Below are 19,631 nucleotides of genomic sequence, written 5' to 3'. Positions count from 1 at the left end.
ATTTTTAAATTAGATGGTGTCCATAAACTTCAAGGGTAATGTGTGTCTCTACTTAATAATTGAATTAACATTTATAACCATGTGGTTATTATCTAATATATCCATCGATGGAGTTGAAAATCTTTTAATTTAAAATACTCTTTGAATTTTTAATTTTGTATCCAATAAATTTCTTACAAATTAAAAGTTTATATAGTTTTCCTACACATAAAATTTAAATTATCATACATTTATTTATTTGATGAAAAATTAAATTTTAATAATAAATGATAATTGAGATTATCTCTACCTTACAATTAGAAGACGTATAATTGTTTTGTTAATACAAATAATAATCCCAAAAATTCAGAAATTCATAGAATAAGACCAAAAAAAAAGAAAAAAAAAAGCATATATAATAATTTAAAAGAAGAAAAAAAAGTTGACGATCTTTACTTAGTGGGATGGTACAATTAGTCAAAACAAACACAATTCTTCTTCTCAAAAATTATATTTATTTAATTTTCTAAATGAAACAAACCGACACAAAAGGTTTACACAAACAAACAACCTAAAACATTCTTTCTTGCTTAAAGTACTTCCAATTTCCTCACAAAAGGTACTTTCCTTCCTTTCTTATGAACATGCACACAACAATTGATCACCTTTAATTACATAAAAGAAAAAGTTTCGATTTTGCTTCCAAATTTCTGTCTTTTCTTTCTCGATAATTCGTGGGTACGTTTTAATTTGTTTCATCAGTTGAAAGATTCGGGAAAAAACCACCAAAAAATGGAGGCGATGATGGAGTCCGGAGGCAACGGCGGCGGCGGCGGCGGAGGAGGAGGAGGCGGCGGTGGAGGGTTGAAGGGAAAAGGAAGGCCACAAGAGCAATTGAACTGCCCAAGATGCAAATCAAGCAACACAAAATTTTGTTACTACAACAATTATAGTCTCACACAGCCGAGGTATTTTTGCAAAGCTTGCCGCCGGTATTGGACGGAGGGTGGTTCCCTAAGGAATATTCCGGTCGGAGGAGGGTCCAGGAAGAACAGGAAACCGACCGGTTCCGTTTCTGGGTCGGGTTCGGTTCACCACCCTCAGCCGCAGCCGCAGGTGTATCAAGCGCAGGATCTGAATTTGGGGTTTGCAACGGCGGAGGCTACGACGGCGATGGAAAACGGCGGGCACGGAGGATTCGGTTGTTACATACCGAATTTGATGCCGTATTCGGGACGTGAGACGGCGGCGGTGGAAGAGAATTCCGGTAATAATGGGTATTGGAATGGCATGTTTGGTGGAGGGCCGCCATGGTAGAAATGCTTAGAGAGATTTTTAATTTTTATAATAATAATAATTATGAGAAGTAATTAATTTACATCGGATATTAAAAAAAAAAAAAACAAAAAAAAAACAACAACAACAACAACAAATTAGTATATGAAATTATTAAACTTTGGCTTTCTGATTGATATGATCTCTTTGGTTTAATTTCTACTTTGTATTTTATTTTATTTTTTGAATTTGGATATGGGTTTGGATTGGTTTTTCATTTGTGTTTGAATTTCTTGTACTAAAATTTAAAAACACTTCTCACTAACAAAGTGGTTTTTATGTATCAATTTTTTCTCTTTATTGATGATATTATCTTAATCATCCTCTCTCTTTCTCTTAACTTTTATACACAATTACATATAGCAATGTTAAATTTATATCCAACGAAAGATATATAGTTGTATTGTTTATGTCTCATTGAATAATAATATATAATCTACCATAGTTTTGTACTGAAATGAACGATGAAAATGAAAAATAAAACAAGCAAAAGTAAATTTTGATTCATAATTTTTCTGTACTGATACAAGAGTTTACAATATTTATTTATAGCCAAATGTAATCTGTAATGTCATTTTCTTAAAAGTAAATTCGACACAACCACCTCATTGATACAAATTGATCTTTATGTTTCAATTTTGGATGAACAATAGAAAAATAAAATCACTTCTCTTTTATTACACACAAACAGATAACCAAATATTTTTTACAAGCATACAAAAGAATATTTTGGTATAATTACCATTTAATGTGAGATCAAAGTAAAAACTATTTATTGAAAAAAGGGTAAACACCCATTTGTTTCTAGCCAAAAGCTAAGTAAAACAAATCTAGAATAATGAAGATATTAGCATTTTCATAAATGATATGTGCATATAGTTTACTATAAGAAGAAAACTAGGATAATCAACTTTTTTAAATAACCATTACATTTTGTCTAACTTATTTCATTTTAGCCTTTTGCACTTAAATATTAGACACGGAGATTTAAGGACGAACATGATAAACGGAAAAATCGAATCGATCAACCGATCAAGTTGAAGTCGGTTGGTTGCTATTAGTTTGAAAAAGTTTAAAATCGAGAAATTCAAAAAAAAAATTCATAAAGTTTAACCAACCGACTGACATTTACTTGTTAACGGTTGAGATCAGTTTGAACATTTTTTAGTGGTGGTCTGGTCGAAGAACCAACTCTAACCTACCAATAATGATCACTCTTATAGAAATTGTTCAAATGAAAGTGGAACAACTCTGACCACCTAGTTCAAATTGTAAAAGTTGAGTTAGTTTTTATTTCTTTTGGATTGACCCAACCTGACTCAATAATATTAGATAGGTTATGAATCGGTGAATTAGTAATTATTTTTTCTTTTTTCTTTTGGATTATTACAATATTTATCTCTATTTTTAAGTTTGTAGTAAATATTATGGATATTTGATATTTGAGTTTTACAAGCTTCGAGTTATTAGGTCCAGTTATGCATAGTACAATACATCTAAGTAACGTTAATCCAATTAAATACTATATTAAGTCTTTCAGGTAATCAATTTAACGAGTTTATTTTTCGAATTGGTCCAAAAAATTACTCAATCAAGTTTAACCAAACTCATATACATTCTTAATCGGACTAATCGAAGATAGTCGTTAAAAATATACGTTGGAGTTCACACATGGAGACAATGATGGTTTTGAAAAAAAAAAATAGGGTTTGTTTTTCTATTACTATTTGTATGGGAAAAAAAAGTTGTTTCTATTTAATTAATTTGAATTGGAAATCATAATGATTCTTCCACTCCTAATTATGGTGAACAATTTTTATATGAGAACTTTTCAATTTGTTTCTAATTTTATTGGACCAATCTATTTCATAATTAAAGAAAACCAAAAGAGCAATAATGCCTTTATTGTTATATCATTTATTTTATGTATAGAGCCATAAATTCCATCATTTGTATGATATTATATTTTATAATAAAGATCAATTTACAAACATTTATATCACCATCATTTCCCAACATTATATATAATTCTCTGGGTAGTATTAAAGAGAAAGACAACCTATTGTATAATAAAAAGTGTTTAAAAGTGGAATACTTTTGAAAAAAATTTGAATTTGTCATTACAATTCATAATTAAGTTGACTTAATTAGGATTTGTAAAACTCTAAATGCATTTTTCACATTGAACATTTGGTGGTAAATAAAATAGAAAAGATGAATCAAGTAATCATGTACAATAACAAAAAGGCCATGATGAAGGTCACCTCCGCTAATTGACAATATATCGAAGTATTTGACTCTTAGAAAAATGTTTTATATCGGTACGAGAAATGTAAAAGTCGAAACGCATACACATAATTAAGTGGGACCTTCATACTAGGTTGTTCGTAAGTTACAAAACGTATTCAAGGTATTTCAATTCTTGAAATATGAATAAGAGGGAACGGATGGTGAAATGTTGATAAATTGCAAAAAGAGCAAATAATAGAAGCGTTTTTCTCGGTGACTACTAATTACGAAGTTATAAGTTTGATATCTATTTTACCGATACAAAGAAATTACGAAAATAAAAAAAAATAAGTTACAAAAAGAATAAATTTTTTCAAGAGCCATCAACTAGATAGAAAAGGAAAAATTGGAGTAACTTTATTTTAAAAAGAAGAAGGAATCTTTTTTGCACTTTTCTGTTCCCAATCGTCTTTCTTTCCCCACTTTTTGTTCTCTAGTTCTAATTGCATATTGTTTGTCGATCGTAGGTTCATCGGAAAGCTAATCATAGGGTCATCAGGAAGGGATCTAATAGATTGTTGGAGCTTCAAATGTGTGAGCTTTTCGCTGGAACACAGGTTAGTTGGGTCAATCAACTCTTTTTACTACCCTAATATGGTGGCATTGTACTCAAATGTAGTGTGGGAGCAAGAACGAGGGAAGTGAGTTTGGGGTATCAGATTTACGAGTTATCCTCATGATGGGACACGAGAGTGAGATTTAGACAAGAGAGGGTGAGAGGGAAAGGAGCTAGAGAACGAGTGTAAATCCTAATTAGTATGTAAAAAAGTCCATCCTAATAATTTCACTCTAATATGACATAAGTATAAAATAAAAACATTCTCATATTTCACAATGAAACATTTAAATTATTGGCTAAATTAAAAGAAAACAAGAAATTTAAAATTATATATATATATATATATATATATATATATATATATATATATATATATATATATATATTTTAAAGAAGTTTCAAAACTAGATTTTGAAAATATACCTAAAATTGGGTTTAAAAGAATCTATAGACAAAAGCATCCGTAAGCTTAATCTTAAAAACAAAAAACGTAAAAACATAACAAATAAAATAATTATCAAACATGACATAAATAGTTGATTTACCAAAATTAAACTTATTTAATCAGCCAATTACAAAAACTGAATCGTCAGATATGTCAAAATTAATCTTTCCTACGTATTGTTTTTTATTTTTCTATTTTTTTTTTTTAAAAAGAAAACACTTAACTATTAGGTTCCAAATACAAATAAATGATAATTGAAAATAAAAGAGTTAAAAAGATGCTATTAAAAACGAAACAGATTAATTTAAAGAGAAAAAGTAAACAAGAGTAGACTTATAAAGCAAGCTTTGTTTCGCGTGTGCATTATAAGTATTATTAATGATGTCTAAAAGAGAGTCAAATTTAAAGGAAACATGAGTGCGACACAAGTAAAGTAAAAGAATGATAAAGATAAATGAGTTTCATTCATGAACTCCACTTCCAGAAAAAAGCTCAATGAATCACCAAAAGTCATACCACTTAGATTCTTACATTTAAACAATACAGAAACAAACAAAGAAGATAAAAGGAATCTTTTTACTTTTTTACTCAAGTAAATCCCATGTTTTACTCTTTACCTGTTCCAGTTAAAAAGATGACACCTTTACCAACAACCTTTTTCTTTTTCTTTCAAAACGTTTTGCTTAATTTCCACAACTGGCTTTATGCCTGCATGCATTAACCAATCTAGGCTTACTGCATTACTGTTCTCATCTTTTTCTTCTTTTTATTTTGGTTTTTATTCTTGTTTCCCACCAAACCCTGCCTAAGAAGCTTCAACTTAGTACTTACAAACAAACTTCTTAGATGGAAACAAAGTAATTTTATTTCCATGGAAGCTACCAGAGACTTCAGAGTTCACAAGCCTGAAACATGGATACATTTCATATCTAACTTACTCGAATTTATTCGAATTTTTCATTCCCTTCTTCGGGTTTACTTTTAGTAGTAAACATAATTGGTTCTGTTCAGTTAATAAGAATGTGACATAGATCAAGGTTCTTATAACCAGGGTCTATAAGAAAAGAGTGAGAAGTACAAATTCTAGCAAGTAGCAACACAAGAAGGAGAAATAACATGTAAGAATTATGAAGTGTGTTGTCCCAAAAAATACTTTATAAGAACAGTGAAACTTAAATGCATCACATTTCTCTACTGTATAAAAGATAATTGCATTTACTTATTCATTAAGCAACAGGCGGAACAAGCAGTCGGTACAAAAAAGAAAAAGAGAAAAAGAAAAGAAAAAACTACAAATTTTTCAGTATCCTTCCAGTCCCAACTACTATACAGAGATATAACATTTTACCAGATTGAGAGGAGGACGAGAAGCTTTTTGGCAAGTCGAACCAAATATTTCTTGATGTGACCTTCACTTGTCGGCGTTGATTCCGAAGATACGTACCTTGTGCATGTGGGGAAACTTTGCAATAACTAGTACAATTACTGCAAGAGTGTTGAGAAACAACATTGGATGTTGATAGTCAGTTGTGTGCGAGGCTATCAAGTACCTGTAAATAAGAAGAAAAACACGAATGAAGTTTCCATTTTAACGATTTAGTTATTGAGAAGATATAATTACCAAAGCATTCTTGCAATGTGTAATAGCTTGACAGCTGTGATTAACATTGAGGAATGCAAGTACACACTTATCACCGAAGCATTCAAAAAAAAGAACATACTCGATTAAGCATGTTTAAGCGTGAACATAATAGTACTGAGGGAAAGACGACTTTAAAGGTTTAGGCCAGTCATTCAGATTGAAACACTTCTATTTCCTGACATGAGTTTCGCATCTCTAACCTCCATATAGCAAGATCCTTTAGAAAGAATTTATGTCTAAAAGGTGCGTACTTGTTATATGGTCACTGAGTTTGGGCGGTATGAAGATCAAGACAGAAAATTGGAAGACCCCATGTCTTTCCGAAGTTTAGTTCGTAGGTCTTTAGAAGAAAGATGATACAGCAATTAAAGATATTAGACAAAGTCCAAGGCCAAGGTAAATTCATCTCTTGATGTAATGTAGCAACTTAAAACCTCACAAAGAAATAAGACAATTAACTGATTAATTTAAATTAACCAGTAAACTACAATTAATTAAATTATACAAGTGATATAAATTATTCTCGACCCTGATTATCTCTCTTGCTCCCATGCATATATAACTTCTTCCGAGGTACAGCTGTTGTTTCTGTTGATGTTCTAACGAGAGAGTCAAGGTTAGAGTGGGAAAATAGAATTTTCAACAATTCCAAAAGAAATCATCATACACGTCCTAGGCATTTATCTCTTAAACCTCAAGGCCTCAAACCTTTATAAAGGAAGAAAATGACTATTTATCATCTAACAAACTCTTAGACGGTGAGGAAAATCTTCAGAAAAGGTTTTGTAAGGACCCATCAATAGCATCATAAGATAAAGTCATATCTTGCCCGAAAACAATTGGAAAAAAGAATTTCGTATCATTGCTACTAATACTCTCCAAAGATTTTCAGGAAAGAAACTATAGTGTCTACTAATACTCTCCAAAGATTTTCAGGAAAGAAACTATGGGGTCGACTAATACTCTCCAAAGATTTTCAGGAAGGAAACCATAGGGTCTTCCATGATAAATCCTTTCAATGGTCTGATGGCTTTGAAGTTGCTCAAATAAATGTCTCTGCTTGGTGTTCTAAACTTTTGTTAATTTCTCTATCCAAGATATATGTTTAAATTGGAGTGTTTTTATATTCTCTAGCTAACCTCTTCTCTGGTAGTGATGGATAGTCTTGTTATTGTTGGTTTTATGTGCTATGTATTTTTATATTGTTTCCTTTTATTTTTACGTGATAGCTCTTTTCATTATATCAATGAAAAAGTTATGTTTCCTTCCAAAAAGAGAAAAAAATACTCACCAAGGATTCCTTTTTAATTTTTTCCTTGATCAACCACATTTTCTTTGAGAAGTAATGACATAATACAAGGACATCAAAACAAAAGTAAAAAACCAAGCCCCCAACAAAATTCCACTATAGGAAGGGAACTCTAGTCAAGTAAAATAAAAATAAAAGTATAATTACATTTTTTTTTTTTTTTTTTTTTGTGAAATCAACAAATTTCATTGAAAAAAAATGAAAAAATACAAGGGCATGCAACAAAAACCAGCTCATCAAAACACCCCTACTAAAAGAAGGGGGGCCAACAAAGTAAAATGATACCAATAGAATAATTACAAAAGTTCTTCGAAATCGAAGTGCAAAGGGACACATGAAATCTAGCCAAAAATCAAATCTCAATATGCACCCTCTCCCAACATTATTTGAAACTAATGCCTAAAGAAAAACATAGAACCTAGCTAGGAGCCAAACATCATGAATCTGAAGCAACTTCAAGTATAAAATCTCAGAATAAAAGCTGCTCAAATGGAACCAGTATAAAATAATCTTTTTCCTTTTTTCTTTTTTTTTTTGATATGAAACCAAAAAAAAAAAGTATAAAATAATAAGAAGCCATCAAATCGAAATATAGAATACCCAGAAATGCCTGTGTAAGATTTGAGAATCGTATTATGTCATACATAGCAAGGGGAAAAGTACAGCAGTGACGATTCCTCCTTTAAATAATGTCTCAGAATCAATGCCCTCAAGAGCAAGAGTTCAAGGGAAGAACTTAATCTTCATTGGAGTGCCTTCTCAAAATAGATCAGCCCGAAGAATGGTTTCTGTTACGTGATGCAGCATTAGCAAAGTCTAGATGCCACACCAAACTATGCTCTAGTTCGTTATAAAAGAAACATTCAAAATAGTACTCATAGATCTCTCCATATGAAGGTGGTCTAGTTTATTGAAAAATTGGACGTGTCTCCTTGGGAAGGAAAAAGGGATAGAACCAAAGTAAGTACAATTCCTTTAATTACTTTGTGACCTTTTTTTAGCAGGCTTTGATAGATATTTTTTAAAAAAAAAATACAAGGCCAAAAAGAAAGCCTACAAAAGATGGAGGCAACCTAAAGAAACAACTTCCAATCAAGCAAAGTAAGTCCTAACGAGTAATTACAAAAAAAACTTCATAGCCAAAGTCCACAAGAAATCGGGAACCTAGTGAAGTAGTGAGTTCATGGTCTCTAATTGAGTAGCTTTATTCCTTCGAAGAAAAAAAACTGAAGTAGCTTTATTTAAAACAGTGAATAATGACAAATTTTTAAATAAAGAAATTAAAAGACGATGAAAAAGAAATGGAGAGGGAGGTAGAGGTTACATGAGGCTCATAATGGGAGGAGTTAATTTGTTCGTGTAGTTGGTGTTACTAAGTTATGGAGCCTACAGTAGGAAGGGAGAGTTAATAAGTTGTGGGACCCACAATGGGGTTTAAGAACTCCTTGGGACCAATGTAGCTCCGCTTTCATTATCCACTTAGATTGGAAAGTGTTTTTGTGACCTTTCACCTCAGAGAGGGGACTTCTTGTTCCCTTGCCCTTTAGGTTGTCCCTCTTTAGACCACTTAGTGTCCCTGCAAAGTATTTTCTGTCTCCTTTTTTTTCAATGAAGAAGAAGAACAAGAACAAGAAGCTAACTCTTTTTACAATTTACAACCAAGTTCTCTAACTAATTTTTCGTATGATGCACCTTTGCCTTTCAATTGACTCTAGCTTTTGGGAGTGCCAGTGCCTTAAATATGGTGGCAAGTTGACATTGTCTCAAGTTAGGATACGTAGAGAGGGGAGGAAGTTCATAAGTGAAATAGGGCAACCACTCAAGCACTTTCCTTCTCGTCCCTCATTTTTTCCTTGACCATTTAATACATTTGTCACTGTCGGTTCTATAAATTTCTCCCTAAATTCATGTTCAATAGTTCTTTCAGCTAACACTTGTAAACTTCGATTATATGCTGTAACTATGGCTTACTGACCTCCAACAACTTAGATGTCTAGTTTCCAAGACTTAATAGGTTGTAGGAAATCAAAATTGTAACATTTATTAGGCCCTAGATTAGTGTTGGAGACTGAATTTGCTTTTTTATGGATTGGATATGAAAGAAAATGTAACTAACGGGCAATAAGCAGACAAAGGCCAAGCTCATGTCAATAATTGTTAAAATACTGCAAACTTGAGCATACTTAACCGGTTAAGACACATATACTCAATTAAAAGGTTAGATGTTCAACACAACCGAATTGTTAAAATACACAAGGAATCAAAACGGAGCGAACCCCACTTTGCTTAATTCAACTTTGCTGGCCCGGTTTGATTTCAACTAAGGAGAACTGATCTACCCCACTACCTCCTCTAATGAAAATATGAAGAAATGCAAATTTTGAAGATTTCAAACTTTGGCAGCACCAACCATCATCTTATCAGTTATCACTGTCCTAGCAAAGTAATAGAAAAAATTACATGAAAGATAAGAATAGAAGGTAGCAGAATCCATAATTTCTAATGAAGTGAGATATGTCATAATCAGTTTGAGAGGACCAATTAGAAATTTTATACGGCAAATCTCACATATTGAAAAAAGAGATGGAGAGGGAGACCTTAAAATTCAACCAAGAATTTTGGCATTCAAAGCTTGTTAAGATCATTGTCTACCTAAGTCATTGTTCACAAGTTTGCGAACAAGAACATTTGTAAGCTTCAGAAATAATCCCTAGAATTACAAGTCTAGAGATGTTGAGTTCAATTCAAGGGACAATTTAATCAGTAGAATTTTCCAATCAATCATCAGAAGACCAATAAAGATGAATGCTGGAAAAAAAAATCACCCAGCAATGTAGAATAGAACATAGAAAAACATTGAGTGTCAAAGATATGCAAAGTATAAGCAAGATGTCCCATAGGCCACTCGAACATAGGAGTTCAGTAAAATAAAAAAGAAAAAAACAACTCAAATAAAAGCAGTTTGAAACAAGATCTCAGAGTCAAATAGTACATAGGTTGACTCATATAATAAACAACTTACAGCACCACAGGAACAACGGTCAAGAATTTTCTGTTGCGCGTAAGCTGCTTTCCATTATCAATCTGCTCCCACCATGTCAACCTGTTGTAGATCCCCTGGTCTTCAGCAAATGGTGTCCCTTTCTTCCAATGGAAGAAGTGGTAAGTGACCTGAAAGTAAAAGGTACACTCCTTTCCATCAGTTATATAAAGACATAGAGCATATCAACTTCAAATAATGGATAAAGAACGCTCTAAATTATTCTAAGATGATCACTAGCTCTCTTAAAAGGAGAGGCAAACAGGCAATGAAGTAGGTACGTCCGAGCCAATAGTAAACAGAGTTCACAGCCTCTTAATCCAGAAAGATCCACGTTTACACATAAGAAATGTATATGGCAATACATCAAACATAATGCTTAAATGCGTATGGTCTTTTTCAAAATCTCTAATAGCATTTCTCCCATTTGCTTCCTCAAACAATTTTAGTGTCACTAAACTAAACAATAGCCTATAACATAACAATCATGGAAAAAAGGTTATGAAATCAAGGATATCATCTACCATAGCCCTCTACACAAGAATCCAAGACGAACATCTGAAACAGTAGAAATCGAAGATAAGAAAAGAAACTCTTTCGCATCGAAGTTACTTGCATGCAAGTTCAATAAGCATATAATTATCAAAACAAGCGTAAACACAAAACCGAAATCACAAAGCCACAACAGTTGGGCGTATTTGTTTCATTTAGACAAAATCAACCAAATGAAATCTCTCCCAGCATCCACAAAAAGATTAAATTGAAGGGGAGTATAGCAGCACAAAACAATACAGAAACACCAAAACCAAGCTGCAGAAAAAGACCCAATAAACGAATATTACACAAGTCAACAACAATCTCACACCCAATGATGAAATCACAGGAAAGCAATAAAAACCCAGAACAAAAACGACACAGCAATGGATGCACATACAGCAAAATGAGATAGATTGACGACGGTCCAAGCCATGCCAGGAGAGCAGCCAAATACAGATAGAACGAGAAGCCAAGCGAAGAAGAGAATGAGAATATAGGTCGTCCAAACACCGGGATACATAAACCATTCTGTGTTCCTATTCAGATCCGCCGGGGGTACAGCCTTGACATAGAGATTAGCCATCGACCCAGATTCTGATTTTGTTAGAAAACACTAATTCCAATTCCAACAACCGTATGGGATTTGACTGAGAAGAAAGAACCAAAAAAAAAAAAAAAAAGATGAAATTTTGGAAACAAGATTGAAGCGTTTGATCGCGTGCTCAGTAGTTCAAAAAATTACAAACGAAACCCAGATAGCTTTTTTCTTTCTTTCTCCTTTATTTCTAGGGATGGTTTTATTTTCTTCTTGGTGGGGTTGGGCCAATGCCAATGATCGAAAAACAAAGCTTAAAATTGGTAACAAAAAGCTCTTATGATAATAATAATCAAACCACTCTAAACCACACTTATCCACCGCCTCAACTCTCATAATAAATTTTAGGTCTAATTATGAAAGATTTATTCCTTACATTTTCCCATTCCTAAAAAAAAATTGTAAATTATCCTTTTCTTTTTTACAATTTTGATCCACATATTTCAATAAAAAAAAAATCATAAACTTTTTATCTTTTAAATCGTAAGAATAATTCTTTTTTCTTTTTTATCGAAATCGATATAATAATAACTAATCAAAAAATACTAAATGTAAATATGGATAAATGTTAGTAAGCGATCAAACTAATAATAAACCAAAGGTTAAATTTAAGATTTTCTTAATTGATTCTTAAAGAAATATATTGATTAAAATTAAACAAACCCAAAAATACTAAAATGATAAGTCTTAACATAATAATTTATTACGAAACAATCAACCTAATTAACGTTGCTGTCAATCTCAGGCCTTTCATCTACCCGTTTTATTTCATTTTTTTGTTAATTAAAAAAGATTAGAAGCCTCTTAAATATACTAATAATTATTGTTATATATTGAAATATAAATTGTAGATAGATCAACTAAACCAATTAAAATAACTTTAGTGAATATATAAATAGAGGACAAGAGAAGACTTAGTTTTTAATGAACGCTTCAAACTTATCGAATTGGTGTTATGGAGAGAAAAAGGTTGCAACTTGTGAAGAGTTTATGTTTGAAATCAAAGAATTTAGGTGTGGATTTGTTAGGGGGTTAGGAAGCAAAATGTGAATGAAAACATTTTTTTTTTTATCGAGTTAAAGGAACCGTTTGACTTTTTGATCGAAAATATGTCTAAATTAGTTGAAATATGTTTAGATTAACTTAAGATTTAAATCGAGGTTATGTGACCGATCAATTTCATGGTATTTAATATCACAGTAGCATTTTAAGTTTGGTTTAATCAATTTTGCAAGGTAATTTTTTGTTGGGGGGGGGGGGAAAAGTGCTTATAAATATAGAAGCAAATTGCAAAGAATTCACATGATGCTATTGAAAAGAAGGGTTGAAAGGAAATTGATGGTTCAATTGAGGTTCAAACAGTTTAATTAAAAAGGCAAAGGCATCTTCAAGAAGCATCAAGTTGGCTAGCCTTGAAAGTGAATAATAGCATAAAAGGTTTTCTTTTTATCATTATAAATCCAGTAAGGCATATATAGCCTTTTGGTTTCTTTTTAATTTGTTGATACCAAAACACTGCATTTTAGTTAAAAAACACATGCAATAGATATTTGAAAGTTAAAATCAAGAACCACTTTTTAAATATCACGTTGAAGTGATATATATTGTCAATCCAAATATAGCTTTGTGCATTAAATCGGTACTATTAATCTTACGAATTCCATCAACGATTCAATTGTTGAAAAGAAACCAATGCTTGAAGGGTTAAATTCTAAATTTGGTATCTACGATTCATAATCTATGGTTTATAATTAAATTTTAGTCCATGTGGTTTGATACAACTCTCGTTGTAGGGAATATAAATGAAGATTTTATCAAATCATGGGTTTTATGGAGTTTTATCAAACTATATGGACTAAATTTTTATTTATAAAGTTACAGAGAATAAATTGTAGCTCTCTCCGAACCGAAAGAACCAAAACTGTAATTTAACCTATTTGAATTGTTGATAAAGCTTGGTATATTCAATCCTTGTTTACTTGTTATTTTTTTGGGTTCAAATATAGCAAATCATGTGGAGCAGGTTACATGTGGTGCATCAATGATAATCTATCAAAACTGATATAAACGAAACATAAGAGAAAAGCAAAGAATACATATATATTGATGTTTATATTCAGATTATAACAGTTGTCTCTTGAAGAAACTGGCTGTTCTGAGAAACTTTAATTCTCTAATCCATATTAGGATTGTCCAAAAGATATGGTTTCCTTTCCTTCCTAGTTAGACAATCATTCACTATTCTAACTTTTGATTCAATACAGAGAATCTCCAGCCATTTACGCTCACCCCACCCCCCAGATTACCTTTATAGTTTTCAACAAATTAATGAGTCATAAACTCAACAGATGTGCACGGTTTCCTAATCAATACCGAATCTTGAAGTCTCATTAGTCTAGCTTTTTGTTTCTGATGGTAAGATAGAATCACATTAATCAAACATTTTGTCAAAATAACAAAAGACAAACCATCCAAGTCTAATGGAGACAGACATGTGTTGGTTATGAGTCTGTGCATCCATTAGATGGATTTTGACAGTAATGTAGCTGACCAACTACCAAATATTAATGATCAGGCTAGTCCACACACCAATTTCATACAGGATAAAATAACAGTGTGCAACCACAAGGCATACCTAAAACAAGGAAAGAAGATGAGCAATTTGGAGTTGAGGATTGAACTGTAATGTTGCTATTTTGTATACCTGGCGCAGAATCAATTAATTTTGATGAAGCAGCTTCATCTACCAGAAAATGGAGTTGAAATCACCTGGGCACAAGCATTTTAGAATCTTCCTTTTTCTTAGTGGTGGGTTCTTCTTCTTCATCATCATCATCATCATCTTCATCTTCTTCTTCGCTGCTGAAAGACTCGAGATTAAGAGGCAAGTCCTCCACTGCCACCTTAATCACATCAGTTCGAACACCAATGTCAGTCGCGTATCTACTCATGCTGTACATTCCAGCAGTCATCACTGCCATGCCTACAGGACTTGGCATTAGCAACTTTAGAGGAGAGGAAAGAATGGCAGCCAAGGGAGCACCTATGACTGAAGAAGCTTGACCACTTCTTCCAACCCCAAGCCTGTCCACTATCAGAAGACCTGTTTTGCAATATAGAGCAAAATCCTCACAGTTGTTTTGAAACACATTGTAGTTTCCAAATCCATTTTGAAGAAGATACATTGCTCGATGAATAACCATATCGAATGAGTCCGATGTTGCAGTGGTGCAAGTGCCACCCCTTACCCTGGAAAGAAAAACTGATGGGGGAACTCCATAATCAAAGCAGTAAAGGGATCCATTTCTCAGAAAGCAGTCCAGACAAGAAAGAACTACCCCACTGTTTGGCTGTCTAAATCCACAGTCAGGGAAAATTGGACAGGATGATGGATTGCTTGAACTTGAATCGTAGAAATCAGGAGTGTCAGTGCTTGAGTTCAAGTTTCTCTGAGGTCTAAAATGCACAACCTTGCTTCCTCCTACAAAAATACCTGGATGGAGAACACGGTGGAAGAAGATATAAAATGAAAACTTTATGGTAGTGCTTATTTTAGAATGTAGTGTCAGTTTGAGACTTCCTGTCTAGTAATGTTTAGTCAAATAAAATTGCAACTAAAATTATAAATGGGGTGGCACATAAGTCAAATGATTGGACTTCTCAAAACCATCAATAGGAAAAGAACATTTGAAACAGATTTGCTTCAACTGGAATTTCAAATTTATAATATCTGTGGTAACAAGTTCAATGAATTTAAAAATTAACTTCAGACGCAATCATTTCAACAGGTGCATTGCAGTTCGGAAAATTTCATTCTAAAAAGTTAAAGTTTCAAATGAAAATTTCTATTCATATAAACCTTACATAATCTGGAGTTCCAGACCAAATTCAGAGTGAACTATATAAAGGAGAGTTCTACATTAGTTCAGAATAATAGTAAAACTCAAGCAGAAGTATTTTTATCAGATTTTGAAGACTTCAAAACAGTTGAGAAGCTACTAGGCAACAACCATTTGCTAAAAGACAATAAACTTAACCTACATGAACATGGGCCAAACAATATAGTTGGCAAATATGAAATGAAGGACTAACTAATAAATAATCAACCACCAGAAAAGGAGACGAACCATGTAATTTAAGAAGAAAAGTCTAACCAAAGTATCCTTTCAAATTTTCTGTCAACGTCTAATTAGAGTGATCCAAGAGAATTCTAGGTTGGTACGCAAAAAATTAAAATCATTCAGCACTTTAAATTAAGATACTTAACAAGAATGAAGCAAGGCTTACAAAAAAGCACACGGAACTGTTCAAATACGCTAATGTGCTTGTGGCACATCAATTAACAAACATTGGGAGAAAACTCCATCTGTAATACAAGATTCCTGCTTCAGAGCAGAATCAATTATGATCATTAATTGAATAACAAAGACAGCGCTCTCATAAAAAAATTCTTCAAGGCACATTAGAGGTGGAATTCTATGGTCCTTGTTCGAGTGCAATAAACTTAAACAATCGGTTTTTAATATAATGACACGTAATTGAGAAAGTATTGACAAGCTGAAATTTGCAAGAACAGAGAAAGAAATCAATATCCAGCCGAAAGAAACCATAATAAAACAAATCTTGAAGTTGGATCCCTATAAAGCATTCTGATGAAATGAAACACACAAGTTATAGGGAACTTCCAGAAACAAACAAAAAATGCACTTACAGTGAAACCAAACTCAGTCAATATACATTACATTCACATCAGCAACATAGTAGCTGGTCAAAAATGTTGAACTATGAACAACACATAATTGATCTATTCCCAGAAATCCATTATCAAACGCAAGGGGAAACTCAAATCCAAGAGCAAAAGAAACCAAGAAACAGAAATGAGCAGATCGTTTTGCTCACAAAATAAAATTTCAAAATCCAAAAGGGAAGGAAGAAATATAAAGAGAAGTACCATGATGGGAGTAAGCGAAAACAGCTCTATAAGTGTAAATGTGGTCGCCTGGTTTGATTTCACTTCTCTCCACTCGATTACTGATCAAACCCATTTGTTTGCTTCGCCTGCTCCCTTTGCTTTCTGGGTCTACTTCTTCATCCAACCGCCACTGTCGTCAATTGGAACAAATCTAAACTGCCTCACCACAGTCACTGCTGACTGAAACGACGACCGACTGAAATTATGGCTTTTTCTTTTAGAAAAGAAGGAAAAAGGAAAAACAAAGCGAAAGAAGCCAAATGGATGGGTTGTGGTGTGGCAATCAATGGTTGGGTGGAGCGAGAATCAGCTCAACAAACCCATCCACTTAAATTTCTCTTTTTGGGTCTCTTTTTCTTCAGGATTTGCTTTAAAAATGTATCATCATGATCCCAAAGAAATGATGATAAAATTTTTACGATGACCCATATCTCTATATGTATTTCTTCTCTTTCTTAGACCACATTTCCCTCAACAAATCAATACTTACAGGACCTAACCCAACCCAACAAGATGAAAAGCACAATTTTTTTCTGAAGAAAAAAGGATGATAGAACGAAAAGTGTTATTGTTTGGGTTTCAAAGTTGGTTGTTGAAATGGAAAGTAAAAAAGGGAATCTTATGTTCTTTGGATTCCTTGCTATTCTTTCAAGTTATGCCTTGGCTGCTTTGCTCATTTTGTTATTCATATTCTTTTCCAATTCTTCTCCCTCTTTTTTTTCTTTTTTTTCCTTGAATTCTTTCTTTATATTATTAATATTTTTTTAACAAAATTTATTTCAATTTAAGAAATCTAAATTTAAAATTAATATTAAAAAATTCTATTGAGTTGTTGTTAGTATAATTTTTTTTCAAATTTTTTCTTTAATTTACGTAATACTTTGTTTATCAAATTCTATTTTTTTTATACAAAATTTCAAAATCATTCACTTTCTTTTTTCATGGGACGATTCATGTTGTATTTTTTATTTTGAGTTTTTCAAGTATTTCCTCGAATAATTGTAGTTACAAGTCAACAAATTCAATTTAAGTTTTCGCTTAATTCAATATATCAAACATAAACATTTATAATTAAGATGGTGAGCAAAACCTTAATTCTAGAATGATGTTTTTCAAATAATATTTAAGGAATATATTCCAAACACGTCCTAATTCTAAAATTAATTTTTCAAATAGGCATTTTCAAATATAACAAAAAAATTGAAACTATTTACATAAAAGTTATAAAATCCTGTGTACTTTTTTCTATATTTCGTAAATAATTTTGGTTCTTTCTTTTTCATAAGAATTCTCTTTTCTTAAAAAAAAATGAAATGAATTTATTTGAAAATATAAATAACATAAAGAAAACATTAAAAGGCCAAAAAAGGAGTCAAATGTGTCTGGAAATAAGTAGAAAAAATTAAGGAAATTGCATAAAAAATTTAGAAAAAAAGTCCACAACACCTCAACAAATAATTAGATATATATTAAACTGTTATCAAATAACTATTCAAAGCCTATCCGTTTTTAAATTTACTATTTTTTCGATTTAAAAAAGGTAATAACACATACCCTTTATCATAACTTTTTTTTGTAAAAGAAAGAATAGATTAAAAAAAAAGAGAGAGAAGTGTTGACTTGAGAATCACATTTCCTCTCCTCAGGCTATAAATATTATGCATATGTTGAAAGTTGTCGAACAATTTCTTTCTGGATAATCCTTTCTATAACTTTTTTTTTCCTTGCCAATTGTCTTAAAAACACTCGAATTCTTTTTGAAATTGTATTATCAGCCTTTTTTTCCGGCAAAGGATATTGTAATATCAGCCTTGATTCGCACCATTCCAATTTCTAATTTTTGTCCAAAACTTTAATCTAAAGGTACTCACAAAGCATGCAATTTTCTCCTTCCCTGCCTTTCTGTATATCATCTTTGATCACATCAGCTGGACTCAAGAGTCCTTGAAACATCATTTTGATGGGGAGCAAGACCTCAACTTCCACCTTAATCACATCAGATCGAACACCAATGTCGATACCATACCGATTCCACAGCGGGGGATGGTGGGGAAGTTCGGACAGGATGATGGAGAAAATGAAGAACAGATACTAGAAGATGAAGAACAGATTCTAGAAGCTTTGGCAGTTTTTGAGTTTATCTCAGGTGTAAAATGAATCACCTGATTTCCACCTGCGAAGATTCCTGCATGGAGAAACCAGTAGAAATAATATACGAAAAGGGTTAAAATATAAGAAATACATTTAAGCTTTCCCATTTGTTTGAAAAGATACTTATATACTTGTATACCCTAAACCTTACTACCTCTGAACATATATAAATGTTTCAAAAATATTCCTTAGAGTAAAAATTCTATAGGGTTTCAAATGACAAGATATGAAATGGTGTAGCAGCAGTGGCCTACCTAAAACATAGATCACATATCAAAGCTCATCATCAAAGAGTTTTAAGTTCAAATTTTTTCAAAGAATTTCCTCTAAAAGCAGTTTGAATCATTCATTGAAGTTGAAGGGTAATATTGCAAATTTTTAGAAGTATAGAAGTATTTTAGAAACAAATGGTGAAGTACAAGAGATGTGCCCTCAACCGAGAGGTCAAATCCTTCAAATTTTTCCACTCACATGTTCGATTTAGGGGAAAAACAGCTTAAAAAGTTTTAGATCCAATCATTTTTGTACAATTAAATGGCACGTTAAAACAGTTTGGTTTAAACGACATTTTTAAAACGGATTCTAAAATTAACATTAGAATCAGAATCTTCGGTCCTTCTAAAGTATGTGCTTTTTACTTATTAGCCCAAGATTATGATACTAAAAAATGGAGAAGCTTAAAGCAAAAATTTGCAAAAAGTGAGAAGAAAATCGATACCTAGGGAAAGAAACCATAACCATAAGAAAGTACTTCTTGGAACGGGATCCATCAAGCATT

General features: G+C 32.2%; 3 protein-coding genes across 3 annotated transcripts; 1 reads left to right on the top strand and 2 right to left on the bottom strand.

Annotated features, from left to right (window-relative positions):
• The first annotated feature begins 771 nt into the window (after positions 1 to 771).
• Positions 772 to 1,296, top strand: LOC103483169 (dof zinc finger protein 2). The gene has a single exon (XM_017043436.2). It carries the CDS (start codon positions 772 to 774, stop codon positions 1,294 to 1,296), a length of 525 nt encoding a protein of 174 aa, XP_016898925.1.
• Positions 1,297 to 5,806: 4,510 nt separating this feature from the next.
• On the bottom strand, positions 5,807 to 12,061 carry LOC103483168 (uncharacterized). Its single transcript, XM_008439643.3, has 3 exons — positions 11,533 to 12,061; positions 10,581 to 10,729; positions 5,807 to 6,157 (listed from the first exon to the last, which is right to left on the bottom strand). Exons 1-3 carry the CDS (start codon positions 11,716 to 11,718, stop codon positions 6,019 to 6,021), a joined length of 474 nt encoding a protein of 157 aa, XP_008437865.1. The 5' UTR covers positions 11,719 to 12,061; the 3' UTR covers positions 5,807 to 6,018.
• A 2,069-nt stretch (positions 12,062 to 14,130) lies between these two features.
• On the bottom strand, positions 14,131 to 17,406 carry LOC103483167 (protein LEAD-SENSITIVE 1). The gene is made up of 2 exons (XM_008439642.3): positions 16,682 to 17,406; positions 14,131 to 15,223 (listed from the first exon to the last, which is right to left on the bottom strand). Exons 1-2 carry the CDS (start codon positions 16,773 to 16,775, stop codon positions 14,496 to 14,498), a joined length of 822 nt encoding a protein of 273 aa, XP_008437864.2. The 5' UTR covers positions 16,776 to 17,406; the 3' UTR covers positions 14,131 to 14,495.
• Between the last annotated feature and the right edge of the window lie 2,225 nt (positions 17,407 to 19,631).

Source organism: Cucumis melo, chromosome 6, assembly GCF_025177605.1.
Source record: "Cucumis melo cultivar AY chromosome 6, USDA_Cmelo_AY_1.0, whole genome shotgun sequence".
Classification (NCBI taxonomy): Eukaryota; Viridiplantae; Streptophyta; class Magnoliopsida; order Cucurbitales; family Cucurbitaceae; genus Cucumis; species Cucumis melo.
Note: the sequence above shows the minus strand (reverse complement) of the source record. Positions and strands in the feature narration are given on the sequence as shown.